We start from the raw sequence: 17,871 nt of genomic DNA, 5'->3' as shown, positions 1-17,871 counted from the left end.
CAGCCGTCCGACTCGGGCAGCCCGCGTCGTGTGGTGCGCACAGGGAGCGCCAAATCTCTCCAAAGGGGCGAGCATTATTTCTCTCATTCGTTCATTTATCGAATTTATTTATTTTTTGTTTATTTTTAATTTTTTTTTTTTTTTGTGGAGGGCGAGGTTGTTGGTTTTTTTTTTTTAAGAATCCCGATGTCGGCCAAAAAAGCCGCCGCCGTTTTGCCGAGGAGGGCCACGGAGGGGGAGATGTTCGGCCAATTCCAGGACTGGTGCCTCCGCACTTACGGGGACTCCGGCAAAACAAAGACGGTCACCCGGCGCAAATACTGCAAAATCCTGCAGACCCTCCTGCAGGGCGACGAGGCGGCGGACGGCGTGTTCGCCGAGGGCGGCCACATCAACGCCAAATTCAAATTCTGGGTGAAGACCAAGGGCTTCCAGGTCGGCGGCGGCGGCGGCATCGACGGGGAGCCGAACAGGAAGGGACCCGTCCTGTACGTGCCCGTCAAGGCTACGGTTAGTGTCCCGGCGTCTCTCTGTCTCTCTCTTTTTTTTCTTTTTTTTTAAATATATATTTCTGTTTATCTCTGCTTTGCCTATGCAAAATAAACCGCGCGGTTTACTACCCCTCCTCCACCCCCGGCATCACCTCGCCACGGCGAGGGACGTTGCCAACTTTGCCGGTCTGCGCTCCGGCACCCCAGCGGAGGCGAGGAGCGCGCATCCGGGCGCCTGGACCGCGGGCGTGCGTGCGTGCGACACCGTTAAACAGGTGTCACTTGACCAGACCCTTCGGACGACGCCCGCCGCCCGGGGCTGGGGCAAGTGTGGGGAATTTGGCAGGACGCGCGCTCGCCGCTGCGCCTTGACGCGTCCCATGGCGCCTTGACGCGTCCCATCGCCAGGTCCCTCCAAAAACAGCGTTTTCGCGGCAGAGACGTTGGTCTGACCTGCTCCTAGTCCTCCTTAAATTACTGGCGACCCGTGCTTAGTAAATTAGATCCATTAGATCTAACATTTCAAATTTAAACACGATTTATTGCATATTTTGTGGGTATGAAAGTTCTTTGGACTGGATGCACAGGTGCCCACCACTGTCTGCTGTATTGCATTACCACAGTAAACAGCTCAATACCTCACGGTGCTCTCCAGGGCAACGAGACTCGTGTCTGATGTAGACATATGGGACTGTTTCGCACGTTGAAGTTAGACTTCTCTGCGTGACAAAGCGAGGAGCGCGCCCCCTCGTTCTTCTTAATGGACAGAACAATGAACACCGCTGAGGTGACGGATATTTCTACTGCTCCAAGCGGGAAGGTGGTGGGGGGAGATGGGAAACTGGAGAGAAAATGAAATGGAAAGCAAAGATGAATCTCTTCTGCGTCCTCCCCTCTTTTTGATGAAGTGCCTGCCCTAGATTTTGAGGAGGCCATCTAGAAACTCTTCCCTTTTTCTTCATACCCCTCTTCCATCCCTCCCTCCTTCTCTCCTCCTCTCCCCACGCTATTGACTTCAATTAAGTCCCCTGAATGAGCTGAATGGGGCTCCGGCTACAGGGCGAGGTGGCAGTGTCACAGTCTGTTACCCTCTGTGCTGCGGCCGCGTTCGGCCCCGGGGCAGCTGGGCCTCTGGGAGATGTATAGGGTCCAGCCGGGGTCTAGCAGGTGATGAGGAGGTGTGCTGTAGGCAGGGACGTCGCTATCAATTCTGTCCCCTTTAACCTCCGGCAGCAGCAAAGAACATCAAAAGGTCAAAGTTGGCAACGTATGTGACTGGGACGGATTGTACGTGTCTAATCTGTCTCCATTTTTCTGCTAATTGCAGCATTTGGGACAGTCATAAATACGGGTACTGTTTTGAAGCCAAGGTTCTAAAAGAACTAAGGTGTGTCTGTGTGTGGTCCTGCTGTAATTGTATAAATCCGAAAGGTTTTCACAGAGCCATAGTCCAGCTCAGTGCTGTGTTCAGCTGTAAATGGCGTGTATTGCTGGCGTGTATTGGCAGCTGCTTCACTGTAAAAAATGGCAAACCACTAAATCAATAGCGTAGTATGTGTACCATGGGAACTATGGGTGTGTATTGGCGAGGATCTCACGATACATGGATCACAATACAGTTATATCATGATACGATTATATTGCACTATTGCACAGTTCACTGAACATGTAAGATCGGCTGAAATGCAAGTTGCTGTGTACAATCTGGGTGGATCACATTGCATTAACAATTCAGCCAAAACAACATAACTCAGAACTGGATTTTAACTTTAATGTCTTTGCATTTTCACACAATGAAGTAAACAAGATAAAATGCATCAGATTGAAAACAAGATATTAAAGTGCGCCAGTCGGTTATCTCAGGTTGGCGTGGTGCTTGTAGAGGACTGAGATGAAATGCAAACATGTATAAAACAAAGTGCATACGCACACAGACACTCGCTATCATCAGTTAACACGGTGCAAATGAAAGAAAATGAAACAGCCAGTATGATATTAATAAACTCAAATATTATTTGCATGTGTCCATTATACCGCCACATAAACCCCAAAATAAACATGGATGCAGAATGATTGAGCAATATGTGTTGAGGCAAGTTCAGGAACTTTTAGTTTTTCTCGCAGTACGTGGTGTTTGGAAAAAGCTGCTTATTCTTCTAACCCTTCCAAAGAAATTTGGTGCGATTTAGTTCACGCTATGAAACTAAATTCAACGTGCGCATAAAGCATTTAAGTTGTATGGTAGTAGCCATACAACTTGGTGGGTAACACACTCTCCCATGAACCAGAAGACCCAGGGGGACTGTCCCTGTAACTACTGGCTGTAAGTTGCTCTGGATAAGGGCCGTAAATGTTAATGTAAATATAAAATGTGGCATATCTGTGGCTGCAATGGCCATGTTTGATTGCGTTGTCTGTGACTATGGCATGGTCCTCGCTTTTTTATTTTTCATGTGTTATTCCTCCACTGCCCCTTTCTACAGCTTGCCAATGTTACTGCCAGTAACTGGGTCATAATGTAAAATTCAATGGCTCGCGAAGTCCAGCAATCACACATAAGTGTCACTGTTTCTGCAGAGAGAATAGATTTTTTTTTTGTTACCACTTGCGTTACCTCCTCGTACATACTGGACACCACTACCTTCATAATGTGTTGGGGTCACATGGCGTGGGTCCATGTACCTACAGGAGTGGAGGTTGTAGTGGCATGCTGACTTCACCACTGCTGACGTTACTAAAGAAAACAGTTGACGGTACCATCCGCTGGACTAACTTGATATCGGTTGATACAATATCACATATCAAGTAAAATATCGCCATATTATTCTGTATCGATTATTTCAACACCCCTATTGGGACCCAATTTGAATATCATGCAAAGTCTATATGTGTTATAGACTAAATAGTTAAATTTTTTTGGAGATAATGGTTACTTTATTCTTATTTGACATTAGAATTCTTGACCCATATAAATAGAGGTACACATTACCCAAGCAGCCCCGAAAGTGACCTTAAGAACTAAGGGGATCTCTAAAAATGGCCCTCTTTGTGTAATGGGTTATATTTTATATATAGGGTCCTGAAGCAAAAAAAAAAACCCAAAAGAAATATTATGTATTTATTCACAAATTATTCACAAATTTATTCATTTTTTGAACATCTGTCTCCACAAATGAACAACCAAATTCAGTATCTTATTTCTGCATTAGCCTTTCATGCATGATTCACTAGCGTTCCGGCATGATTTTTGTTATCATTACCATGTGAAATATTAATAATTGTTTTAAATGCCTGTGCTGGAAAAGTAGAATGTGTTTTTGCAGCAACCCTCTTATTGACTGTGCTGCTGCATAAATGTATGCATGTGCACGGCAAGCCCAGGTGCAAAGCACAAAAGAGGGCTTTCCTGAATTTCAAACTGTTCTGTAAGATTTAATAACTGAAGATCTCGATTTTCAGAACATCCTCCTGTTCTCTCTTACTGCTTTCGGCAGATTTGTAACACCACACTGATAAATATTGTCATGTTGCCTTGAGGTTTTAGTCTAAATATATATCCCAAACTGGATGAACACTGGCCAAGTGTGTTCATTTGTGTAAATTGTAGTCACTTTTTGTATATATATAATTTTTTTTACACACGTATGTTTGGGAGTTAAACCGTTTCCCATTGGTGGGGTTTTAGGACTAATGTGAACTGCTTTTCATCTTTTATCTGTTTTCTTGCAAAGTTGGTGGAGGTAAATATGTGTAAAGTCTCAGCGTGGCACCATTTTCCAGCCAGTCCCTGCTCCAATGGGGACGGACCCTCGTCCTCCTCTAGTGTAACCTTTACTGACCTTTTAGCATAGAGAAAACGATTCTAACGTGGAATCCGGCGGTGGTGGTGGTGCTGTTAAACACCACTGGGCGCTGAGAGCCCCGCGCAGGGCCGCGGTGGCGGGCTGGAGGAAGCAGGCGGCGCAACCATCACGCGCAGCTGACAGCAGCGTCTGAGCGTCGAGCAGACACTATTAATAACCCCAACGATCCTGCCTTTCCTCCGCCAGAACGAGGGGCCTGGTTGGGGCGGGGGGCCGAGTTCAGTGGCCTTCCCCTCAACTGTTACATCTGTCACTCTGTCTGTCTGTCTGTATCTCTGTCCGTCTGTCAGTAACTCGTTTTTTTTCTGTTGGTTAGTCTGTGTGTGAGAGAGAGCGGGAGAGGCGCGTTCAAGTGTAATATTTCCGGTCCATGAGTGTGTGTGTGTGTGTGTGTTGACCACATGCGTATCAGAACTCTAGTCGTAAACAGCATTATGGGGTCACATGAACGCAGTGTGGTTATAGCTGTGGGGTTTGTAAGTGTGCTGTGTAAAGCAGCACCCTCGCCTGTTTTTTTGGTCCCCACTCCCTTTTCCTGTCATATGAGGATCAGTCACCCAACTCTGACATCAGAGCCGTCTTTTGCTTCATGCCGTTTGAATGGAGGCTGGGACAGTGGCAAGTGTATGCGTGTGTTTGCCTCCGTTGTGATGAGTGTGTGTATGTACACATGTGTATTTGTGGTCTGCTGTTGGTTGGCAGTGACACATCGGTGGCTCTGGGTTTAATGTCAGCCTGGGGGAGTAATTGACTTAATTGACACCCCCTCGTATCGGACCTGGAATCTCTGTAATGTCAATGGCCCCCCGCCCTGCACAGATAAATACTCCAAATTGACATGAATTGGCAGGACCCTCTTGTTGCCCTAACTGCCCTGCGTGGGTCTGTTTGTCTGCTACCAGGGCCGGCTGGGCCGGGGTGAGACAGGGGGCAGCCCTCTAAGACAGAGCACTGATGTCACCACGGACATGTGTGTGCGTGTGTGTGTGTCTCTGAATATGCCTTAATCTGTCCATGTTCACAATTTCACAATTGCAAATTTAAGTACCTTTCAATTTTTTCCAACCGCTGCTTCGTGATGCACGATACACCAGTTCACGATACACCACTTCACTTGCACGATACACCAGTATTCAAATCGCACAGCACCAAAAGCTGAGCAGCACTGTACACATGCACACACAGAATGGGCAGCAATATGCGTGACGCGAATTACACCAGCAAAAACAGGGACAACAAATCCCACTATTTCACTTTCTACCGCAGTTTTCAGTCCACAACTTCACTTTCTTTAGAAAAGTGCTTAGAAAAACCAGGCCTTTTAGGTGTCAGGGTCAGTGTATGTGGCTTTAAATGGTGTGAGGAAACTGGAAAACCCAGACAGAAGCTGCACCAACACAGGGAGAGCACGAAAATCTCACACATACACACGGGACCCTGACGCGATGCTACCCTATATTAACCACCGTACCACCGCATGGACCCTAATACACAGTTTGCTAGTCCTTTATAAGCTACGTGTAAACTAGAGACTGCTGTTAGATGCCAGGAAATATTGCTGTATTGGCCTGAATTTAAGACAGCTTGCCCAAGACAAATTAAAACACGCATTACAAAATATCAAGTTTGGCAACCATTTACTTGCAACAGTAAGATGCCAAAAAAATATTAGAATTTTTACATATGCCTCACAGGTAAGCCCACTCCTGTCACAGCCTGTCACCTGCCCAGGCCTAGTGTCACCTTAATCTGTCCTGTTACAGCCCGACTAAAAGGGAGGTCACACAAAAGTGGGGAGTCTTTTGTTTTCAGTCACACAGACACACACACCTCAACATGGCCCACCTCACACTCCCGCCCAGTCAACCTGCTGCAAAAAAGAGTTTCAGATGTCACTGAGCAGGACGCAGCCGTAGGACGCCCCCTCCCCCACGTAGACCTCCATACACACACACACACACACACACATTTTGACCAAAGCCCAGAGAATAGCTTACACACAGGTGAAGGGTGGGGCATGTGTTGAAGGGGCGCGTGTTTGCTGTGGCGTTGGCTGGAGGGGGAGATTCGGGAGGTTCAGGTCACCTTCGCAGGTGCTGCTTTATTTTTAATAAGACCGTAAAACAGCAGCGGGTAGTTGAACGGAAGGCTGCGTGGGGGATGGTGTTTACCTAGGTGTGGAGAAAGTCGTATGTAAATGCCAAATGAACAGGTTGCGTGGAGTTTAAATTTTTTTAGATTTTTTTTAAAATGGGCAGCACTCTACATATAGAAAGTAGCAGCGAGGCAGTGGGACACACACACACACGCACATACACACACTGACACTACCACTGACCCCTCTGTGAACGTACAGACAGCTCTCTGTGGGCAGTGTGGCAGTAATTGTGTTACTGGGAGTCCTGGGATGGTGAGTAAGTGCGAGTGGGAGTTGGGTTGAAGGGGAGGTTTTGGGGGACGAGGGGGGTGGCGGGTTTGAAACAAGCATTTTTTTATGCTGAAAAGCTAATGTAATATAAATCACCCCTGAAAACGATGTAATCATATGAAATGCTCAGAATGTCTTGACAATCATTTTTGGCACACCATCTGTAATGCTTCGGCCGTCCAGTGGGACTGAAGGTGTCTGTGTTGGGGGACTGCAAAGCTGGAGGCTGCTGACTTTGTGTCCTTTTAACCTCATGCCATCCACTCTCACACTCAGATACACTCCCACTTACTCTGTCTGTGGTCATGTGCCATCTAAATTGGTTGTTGAAACAGCACAGTGACCTGGGGGCTCTTAGTGCCCCTTTCTTTCAGCTGCCGCTCCAAATGAAGTGGATTTAGTTACGGGGGTAGTGTGTGTGTGTGTGTGTTTGCTTTCCTTTATGTTGCGTACCTTCACACAGAGTATCTGCGGCGGTGTCAAGAATAACAGATATATTAATACATTTTATTTCAATAAAGATAAATCAATTGAGAATAAGCCGGAAAAACAAAACAAAAAACTGTGAATAAAAATCTTCAAGTTTCTTACAATTCTGGAAGGCTATATGTCCATTGTTAGTCTGTGGACGTGCACGCGAGTTCTCATGCCTCTTGGCCAGCAGGTGGTTTTCCACCATATATATATATATATATATATATGTGTGTGTGTGTGTGTGTGTGTGGTGCATGGGATGCATGTGTAGACTCTGTTCACTGTTGAGTGTATATGAAATGATTACTCCAGTGTTGGGCCTTGAACCCTGTATGAAGAGTGCGTTGCCTGTGGATGGTTTATAAAGGTAATTGGATCGTGTTGTGTTGTGTGCTGTTGGTAAATTGAGCCTGAGGTTATTTTTTTTTGTGTGTGTGCGGGGGGGGGGGGGGGGGGGGTCAGATAGGATAGATGCCTGCTATACACACACACAAGATCAGAAGTCATCTCTTTATTCACGCGTCAACAGTATATGTATACAGTCTAAGTCTAGTATGGTTTTGTTGTTAGTGAGTATTATGGATTGCTGTTTATTGGGGTACGTGTACCAATGACTGTGTTTTAATAATACTGTTTTAGTAGACAGAAATGTGACATGCTAAAGCATAAAAACCTGGATAAATGAATATAGAACTTGTTCACATGCAAGTGTAATTGAATGGGGGATATTAGATATGAACCATCTCAGTAGTGCGTGTACATCATTCCTGATGGGGAGCAGAGACTGGATAATCTGGGACAAGGAGCACTGAAGCTGTTCTTGTTCTCATGGTGGCCAAGATCTTAGCGAGAAGCACTCTTTTGACGTTTCACCCATCAGAAAACCTGTGCAGTGATGTGAGGCCAAAAAGACGTTATTAATTAAGACAGGTGGATATCATGCAAGATATTATTTTGTCTCTGAATACACGTGGGCTAGTGATCGTTATTAGGTTATCAGGTCACTTCTTAAAAAAATGTCCCACCTAAAGATCCCGCTGTCCCTCATGGGAGCTTTTGTACGTACACTTCCATTGCTCAGATAGTAACATAAACCTGATTTATCCTTATTTTACCCACTCGTGAGAACTAGCCTAGTGTAGAGATCCACGTCTTTTGGCAGTCTTCTATCCCTCGACACAGTACTGATGGATGTTTTAATTTGTGAATGACTTTATTTCCATATTACTCGACTATTGTCATGCTTTCATTCAGTGGCATCACTGAATATTAATGTTGAATCGCTGTGTAAGATTAGCCCGTTTCTTTTGGTTGGCCAGAGGTTAGGCTGGAACCCACGGCAGGGTGAACAGACACAAGACAACACCTGGGCCAATTTCGGGTCACTCATTAACCCAACTATTGACAGGAAAGTGGAGCACCTGGAGAAAACCCAGGTGACTGTAGCTGCAGCATTAACCATTGCTGCGTTCTAATGATGAGGGCTTTCCAGCTTGGTGGATCTAGATATCTAAGCAAAAGGTTCTCCTCTGATCCTGCAGATAATCTGGGACAAGGAGCACTGAAGCTGTTCTGTTCTCTACTCTTTACATATAATTTATGTTTAAAAACATAAATTTGTAATATTTGTTTATATTTGCAATGTTTGCATATTTGTAACACTTAATTAACACTGTAATTACTTGCAATATTTGTAATATTGAGGTCTATAGCAGTTGCACAAGCATTTCTCTACATATCATACCGTGTATGACTGTGTATGTGACAAATAAAATTTGAATTTTGAATTTAATATGACTTTAGTCTGTGATCATAATGACTATATCATTAGTAATATCATTATATGTCATTAGTAATACTTACAGAACTGCCCCCAGGAACCTCTTTTTTCGTAACTATATGTCAGTCAGGTTTGTCCTATGTCCAAGATCTAATGAGACAACTGATATACTAGTTATATTTCATTGATATGCTAAATTAAGTTACATATTTTCCACTATTTGCATTTAGGTATCATTAAATACCCTTTTTGTTTATCTTCTTAAAAATATTTTCTTTAATTAAGTATTTTATTCATATTCCATGTTATTATATTTTATAAACCAAACATATTAATCAATAATGTTGCTGTTATCTTTTAGTGTAGATGAGAATTTAAAGCCAGAATCAACTTTACCTCTATTTTGTGAGGCCAGTGATGAACTCAATTCAATTTCCATCTCATTTTGTGAATCTCAGCTCTCCAAATTTGCCAACACAATGGGGCAATGGCCTCTATATATATATATATATATATATATAAACACACACACACACACACATCACACACAAGTTGGTGATGTTCTGGGTGGCAGTCAGTGTTCACACCTTGCCTGGCCGTGTTTATCTTACAGAGAGAAGCCCTGCTGGCTTGTGTACACACATACACATAGACATACACACTCGTTCTGTGTGTGCTCCCAGACGGCCCGATCGTGAGTGTATGCTGCTTCGGTGAAGAGCCAGAGGGGAGGTCTGGCCGCCCCTGCTGGTTTTGGGCTTTGTTTACATGCTTGAGCAGACTCCCAGTCACCTGGCCTGGCTGGACCACAGCAGGCTCTGCTGTGGCTGTAATTTTGGGACGACTTGTTTGTCCAATAGGCTGGTAGCCTGAGTCTGCAGGTGCTTTTGGATCCGGTGGGATCTGTTTTTGTGGATGTTCTCCTGTCGTGGCGGCCTCTGGTTGCCATGGAGAGGAAGCTCCTTTCAGCTTCCAGTGAAGGAAAGGATCATCTTTAATTTTCTGCATGCGATTGCATGATTAATTGCTTTTGCGTCACGTCTCACTCCAACCTGACCAATACAGAATTCTCCCACCAAACATTTCTGATGGTCAGTAGGAAATCACTTTAACAATGCCAAGCACTTCATGTCCATTTTGGCATTGTGTGTGTGTCTCCACTCAGCCTGGACATATAATTTCCACATACACCGGTCAAGTGTGGGAATATTTAAACTACCGCACACAAGTCCAGCTGAAGATCTGACTACTTTGTATCAGCAGCCAGACAACAGATGAGTGTGTGTGCGTGTGTGTGTATGTATGTGTGTGTGTCTGCCACAGCAGACATCCACGCTTTTCCCTTAATAACTCTGGGCTCAATACCAACAAAATGTCATCAGGTGGGACTGTGTCTAATAATGAGTGTAAGACAATGAGAGACGGGGGGGTCTGCTATATGTGTATTACAGCCTTGTTCATTGTCACCTGTCCTCTGGATGGGACGTCTTTTAAAAAATGTTTGAAAGCTGATTTTCAGCTTGGTTTGATGTAGTAGGTTTGAAGGTATGCATGTATGTACATATGTAGGTATTCTGTCCTGAAGAGCAGACCAAAGTCAGCAGTTCGGATGAGAAGGAAGCACACAAAAAAGGGGCAGAAGTGGCATGGAGGGCGAAGAGGAAGTCAGGAGAAGGATGGGGCTGTGGAGGAGGGGCGCAGAGCGCAGCAGACCGGGCTGACTGCCGCCCCCGCCAGCAGGCTTTCGCTGCTCCATCATTTACCCATCAGTTTGTTTATAGGCAGAGCCGCTCGGGAAGATGGGGTCCTAAGCCTCCGTCCGGCTGTCATTTACGGCGAACATCACAGACCGCGGAGTCGAGTGGGAGCACGCTCCTCCGCTGCCACGCCGTTCGGCGTAGTCGCATGGAGTCGGGACACGCCCTCTTACTTTTTTACCTGTGAAGTTGTCGCCATTCATTTGCCGTTGTGGACGTGCACCCGGTGTAGTAAACAGAAGAGGCAGGCCGGTACCGTAGCACAGTGAACCGGTGCTTATAAAGCTGCCGTGACATTTCAGCACGTTTGGCTGAACTGTTACGCGAAGCACTTCCTCTTTTCTGTAGAGAATGTGAACAGGTGCACGTTGTTTGTGCGAGTGTGTGTGTGTGTGTGTGTGTGTGTGTATACTACCACAGCTTACTGCTACCCTCATTTGACTGTAGTTCTCCTCCCTCCATGGCCCCTCTCAGTTGGTCCGTCTTCCTGTTTCTTTTTACCCTGCGCCGCGCTCCCGCGCCATCACTCCATCCTGGGAGCTGTGGACGGCAGGGGGGTGGGGGCTGGGTGGGCTGGCAGGGCGAGGGGCCGGCAGCCGTTTACTGAATCGACCCCTCGCGTCTCCTAGCAACTGTGCTGTTTGGAACGGGATGGGGGAGCGAGTGCGAGAGGGAAAGATGGAGAAGAAGGGGGGGGGGGGTAGAAAGACGGAGGCTATAATTATTCTGTGCTACTGGAGAGAGCCAAGGCCTGGAGCTGGAGGGCAGCGCGAGAGAAACGGAGAGAAAATGAGCCACTGTGAGGAGTGTAGCTACATGTGCAATGAGAGGCCGAGCGATAGTTCTGATATACACAGCGTGGACAGGTCTTTGTTGATGTGCTGGCATGAGTTAGGCTAAGTTTGGCCAAGTTAACATTAGCTTTAAGCGAGGTGGTTTTCACAAGTCTTTACCCGTCAGGTCTGTATTATGGTGTGTTTCATGTGAAGCACCCAGTCAGGAAAATGATCCGGAAGACCCCTGAAGTTGGATTTCTGACTCTGAAAGTCAAAGGGACTCCACCGCCAATCTTATAATCCACGATGGCGGGTGACAGTGGGTTAAAATGTAATGTTTATCTCTTCTAGTGGACATACAGTTCATTTCCACTGTTTTTTTACAGTCGGCATGGCTAACAAGGTCCATCAAACAACAGGTAATACGAACAGGGGATTCCCGACCATTAAACTGGAATGTGTGGTGTCATTCTGAGCTTTAACATCCAACGTCTGAGGGAAGAATTTGGTTAGCATTAGCTTTATTCTCTAGGGGTTTTATTTCAAATAATGATTTATAATAATGAACTATTGCAAATGACACCTTGGTATGGTATGGATAATAGACAACACCTACCAAAATGTCTACTGTATTATAATGTAGGAAAGCAAATGAATTAAATAGGATGCTGGCTCTTTAGTTCTTCTTCTCTCAGCTACCTCTAATTGGCAAGACACCATTTTCTTGTTTCTGTATGCTCACAACAGATATTGCAGAGGACGTTATTGATCTGGTACGTACGTGTATGAAGTCTTATGTTCACATTTTTGTAGCAAGAAACATAGGAAGCCTACTGCCTGCTTTCCCCATATTCATTCTTTTTTTTGTTCTCCATATTAGTGAGTGGGAGTGGAATTGTTCAGTGGACATGGTTATATGCACACACACCATATATTAGAACTGAACAGATGATTGGCATTTTAAAGTTGTATTACAGCCATGCAAATAACCAGAAGCAAGCATAAGAAAAAGAAGTGGCACAAAGACAGTATTTTGGATGATGTGGAATAAATAAATGGCTGTGTCCGTTTAAGTAAATCAGTGATTCTCCATGCCTCTTATTTAAACTTTCTTTCAACTGACAGTGTCTTATCACAAAATACATCATTTGAACTTGCTAATTCATTTGCTAAAATGTCTAAAAAAAACTGAAATGTGATAAATTGTTGGCTTTTATTCACGCTGCCCTATTATGCCACTTCTGTAGCTGGCTAGGATGTGACTCCTCCTTGGGGGGGTGAACCAGGATGAGGCGACGGGTGCTGATTTGGGGGATGGGAGTGGGCTGAGGATATGCAGGCACCCTCTGTCCTGTCTGATCTGCCTTCAGGTGTAAACCTACCCCCACCCTGCCTCCCCTGCTCCACATAGATCCAAGCAGTGGGGCTTCTGCTGTCGTGCCCGCCATCGTCCCAGGCCACTGATGTGCCCCGCAACCATGTGGGGGTAGGGGTGCAGGGAGGGGGCTAGTGGGGGTGTATGCAGAGCCTCTGACACACAGCAGTGGCTGACTTCTGCACACGTGCTTCGTCTCCTGGAGGTAATGTATTGGAATGGAGGGCAGTCCCCTGGCAAGCATGTGTGGGCAAGCTGTTTGGAGCAAACATACACCATTTTGTTGTTTTTCTGCTTTAATTCGATATGGTATTTTACAGATGATGCACACCGTTTATTTATTTATAAGGGTCCTGTGTATAACAGCATGTTATATAGGATGTGAGCTTGTATTGGTGTGACTATTGGATGATTCTCTTTGTGATGCATGGGACATTTTGATAACACCAGTTACTTTATCCCCATAACTAATGGCCAGAACTATGAACAAGTGTGACATGTATGCAGTACTTGTCATGCCTTACTACTGGGCAGTTCAATTTAAAGTTATGACAAAAGCCATACAAACAGTTTGAAAACTTGCCATGTGATGCACGGGACACAGAAATCTAGTCTCACTTCCACAATAAAATTCTGTGAACTCTATAAGCATTCAGACAGAACCCTTGCACCAAATATTTCAATGTATAATGGGTACCAAAACTGTGCAACACTTCAATAAAATAAGGTCAAAATATGCAACTAAAATGACCGAGCTGTGTGATGCATGGGACAGCAATGTCACTGGTTTAAAAGCTACATGAGGGATGTTTAGTTTTACATATGATAGTCAGTAGTACTAATGTGGTGCATTTTTATAAATATTTTCATTAAGCCTGATGCACTATTCAATATATCATATTTATAAACTGAACTTTGAATGCTTAAGTTATGCTAATAATTTGGTTTGAATTTCATTGAAATTAGTAAAATATTTTACATCGTAATATATCTTTTAAATACATTGAAATTAAATGATGTTCCACAATGTCTGTGTACCCATCTTATATATTAGGACAAGTAAAAGCGCAAATATTATAGAAATATTTTTAGCGTTTAGGTTTCATTTTCCAGAGAATTTCCCTATTCAGCGACATACACAAACAAAAATCTATGTTGCATCTGTGAGTGACATGCTTCGATCCTGGCACTACACAATATAAATGATTTTAAACCCTGTCTTCTGTTTTTTCCTTTCTTCGATAATCCCCATTGTCTCATTCTCAATGCCTGCAAGATCAGTTAACACATGTTACTGTTACTCCTTATAGTGGCTCCTGTGTTGTTTGTGCCATATAAACCCTCATCATCATCATCATCATCATCAGGATCATCATCACTTCATTGTAATGGAATTAGCACAGATGCGAATAGAGTGTGTTGGATTAAAACCTCTTCCGTTCTCCACGCCGATCTCTGCTGTCATGGCAACCCTCATTACCTGGTGCTTGAGAGCACAGGATGGTTCAGAAGGGAGGGTGTAGGATGGAAGGGTGTGTGGGGGGAAAGTGTGGGAGAAGGAGATGGTATGAAGGAAGAAAGGACTGGGCAGCTTTGGGATGGATAAATGGAACCAAAGGAAATAGACAAAGAGGAGACAAAGGGAAAAAAATGTGTGTATGTGTGTGTTGGTAGTGAGCTAGTTGGTACCACACTTCTCTATGAACCAGAAGACCCAGGTTCAAACCCCACCTACTACCATTGTGTCCCTGAGCAAGACACTTAACCCTGAGTTGCTCCAGGAGCGGACTGATTGTAAGTCGCTCTGGATAAGGGCGTCTGATAAATGTTGTTAATGCAAAGATGTATATTGTAAGACTAGTCTGGGCATGGAGAAATGGAGGGGCTGAAAAGATAGTATACAGGATGAACAGGACAGGAAGTCAGAGAGAGGTTTCTGGCTGTTGCATTGTAGTAATCTGACATGACAAGCCCATACACTACTAATTTAGCATTACTAATGTGAGAAACTATATTACTGAGGTAGAAAACATTTGATAAGTTAGGTATCCTGTTCATGCCTGTGGTGGGTGTTATTCATGTGATCCATGGTAACATTCAACTTGATGTCTTCTGAATAATAAGAAGTAAGATCAGAGGGAATGGTTGTTTATTTAATACAATAATTAATACAACAATGGAACCCTGTGGGACACTGTAAGTTGCAAGGAACAAAAGTTGGCAGGAGCAAGGATTTGAGTGTATTTTGACATGGATAAAATTGTGAATACTGGGTCAGAGCATCTCATTCAACGGCATGGTGCAAGGATTTGCTTCTGGTGAGCTGGCGACAGATACCCACCCAAGACTCACTGACACGTATTATTGAGTGAAGCCTAGCTTGGTTGGTGCTGATTTGCATGTATGTTTATGTATGCATGTATGTATGGTTAGAGTATGTGTATTTTGAAGTGTGCGGTGTGTGTATGTGTGTGTGTGTTTGAATGCTGAAGCATGTGTGTGGTTGAGGTGTTTGTACACGAAACCTGGTAGCCCTTGTCTTTCTGACAGTTGATGCCATTCAAGTTTTACATGGTGTATCCATGTGTCACATGACCCTCTAGCCAGCACACCTGCCCTGGAGGACTAGTGTTGGTTGCCAGGGTAACAGGGTTTGCCTTATGGCAAGTGGTAGCCCCTTATCTCTGTAATAGGGTGAGAAGGCTAAATGTAAAACAAACCAACAAAATGAAATATAGAACTTTTGGCTATATTTGCCTATAATAACCTTGACTGATTTGTTCAAATGAAAAAACTTGAAATAAGCAAGGAAAAAGCTGGTTGGCCAATTTGATCTGTTTATGTCTCTGGTTTTTAGACGATAGTATGCTACTTTATCATAAAATGAATGGGGGGGGGGCAGCAAAACAAATGTACAAAGATAAATAGGGAAAAAAGAACAGTATATGCTTTTAAGATGGATGTCTCAGTAATGGCTGTAAATTGCATTTTTCTTTGCCACCTGCTGTGTGTCAACAGGACCCCATTTCCTCTCTCAGGTGTCCCCTTCCTTAAGCCCCATCTCCCGCTGGGATTGCAACTCCCCCTTTTTTATAAGAGCAGTGGGACTCGAGCCCACCATCCCTCAGTGTTCTAAAATGCCCAAAATAACCACCTCCCTTTCCTCAGGGATTCACTGAGCATCAAAACACTTCTCTGGTCCATCTAGAAGACACCTCTATATGTCATTATTTACAGAAATTACTTCACCAGTTCACTAAAACTAGCACGTTAAATTTGTGTAATACATGTTACAATTGCACATTTCTTGTAAGAATTTTCTTGTTTTATATTCTCTATTAATTATCATTTTGCTTATAATAGATCATATTGTGTTTTAATGCATAGTGACTTTTTTTCTCTTTATCACTGCCATTGTGCTTTTTTTCTTTTTTAATGCATGTATTCAGACTGCAGATGGAGGGTCAGGCCAGGACGGAGCATCACTGAAGAGGGTGGCGGTGGTGGAAGATTTCTTTGACATCATCTATGCCATGCATGTGGAGATGAGCTCTGACCCTGGCAAAGCACCTAAACACGCTGGCCAGAAGAAGACCTACAAAGCAGTGAGAGATCTATTTCTGTCTTAATATCATTCTTCCTCTTTTTCAGGATTTGCAATTTCTGTTCTATGAAGTGGCAACAAATCTATTTACTCTTAATTAAATGTTAAGAACAGAACATGTGGGAAAGGAAAATGCTTCTCTTTTTTTGTATAAATGATTCCAATAATATATTAGACTCTAGCTCCTAATTGACCTCCTGTTTTGTCACAGTCATACAAGCCATTTCTGTACACCTTACCAGTATGGCTGCATTGTGGTTATATTTAGTTACCACCTATGGATCCTCTAATGCTACATTTGATGGATCATCTCTATGAAAATTATTCAGTGCCAGCTGTTAATATGTAAAGGAAAACTGTTAAAGATTCCTACTGTGGATTATAGGTAGTGGATCTGGAACACTTTTCAGAAATTTCAGATTAGATTAATATAGTTTACTAGCTGTTTGGGGCATTCAAGAAAAGCAATGTCAAATGCGGTAGTATCATCTTGATGGAAAATGCTGACCTCTTTTGGCAACACAGAGTACCTACAACCTTATAAATTCAGCTGTTAACCTCTTGAGATAGTAAAAGCCCGATCAGAGCACTATGGGACACAATCATTGGCCCCATAAACATGTGTTTAAGTGAAATGATTGTCATTGTGAAACACAGCAAAGCACAAGGTGCACACAAAGAAATGTGTCCTCTGCTTTTAACCCATCACCCTTGGTGAGCAGTCGGCAGCCATGAAAGTCACCCGGGGAGACGTGTGTGGGGACAGTGCTTTGCTCAGTGGCACCTTGGCAATTCGGGATTTAACTGAATATAGGTGCATTTCCTTACCTGCTATATAAACCACAGTTCCACCTAGTCCAATCTTTCGTGTGTTAGGCGAACGTGAAGACCACTACACTAGAGAAACTTGACACATCTCTCCCTGTGCTGTGAATATGTTTTGATCTGAATGAGTAAAAATAGTTGCATTTACATTTTCATTACGCAGTCCAGATGATGAGAGATTGTACAGAATCAAGACCCCGGGCCCAGTGAGAGACCTGCAGTTGTGCTTATTGGCAGAAACCGAGCTGCAACTCCAACAGAGCTACAACTACAACTGAGAAGCACTAACAGGGCCAACAAGTCATTTATGTCCTGCAGTGCTTGTTTGTGTCAGTGTGTGTGCTTGGGTTTGCAAATGCATCTGTCTCTGTAGTGCTTGGTATACTTGGTGATCCCTTGCTTTCTGTCTCTCTTTTTCTTTCCGATCATGGCTGGCCAATTATAAGATCCATTGATAAATTGCAGTGGTATAATTTTACAATTAGGGCCAGCACAGAT

At 44.0% G+C, this 17,871-nt stretch overlaps 1 protein-coding gene across 2 annotated transcripts in view; it reads left to right on the top strand.

Moving 5' to 3' along the window:
- Positions 1 to 186: 186 nt before the first annotated feature.
- nol4lb (nucleolar protein 4-like b) overlaps positions 187 to 17,871 on the top strand; it is a 72,328-nt gene continuing 54,643 nt past the window's right edge. For both annotated transcript variants that reach the window (XM_028994552.1, XM_028994551.1), the window contains exons 1-2: positions 187 to 510; positions 16,394 to 16,549. In XM_028994552.1, the coding sequence (XP_028850385.1) occupies positions 187 to 510; positions 16,394 to 16,549 (480 nt within the window). The remainder of the gene's footprint in view (positions 511 to 16,393; positions 16,550 to 17,871) is intronic.

This window comes from Denticeps clupeoides, chromosome 10 (genome assembly GCF_900700375.1).
Source record: "Denticeps clupeoides chromosome 10, fDenClu1.1, whole genome shotgun sequence".
In the NCBI taxonomy this organism is placed as follows: domain Eukaryota; kingdom Metazoa; phylum Chordata; class Actinopteri; order Clupeiformes; family Denticipitidae; genus Denticeps; species Denticeps clupeoides.
Note: the sequence above shows the minus strand (reverse complement) of the source record. Positions and strands in the feature narration are given on the sequence as shown.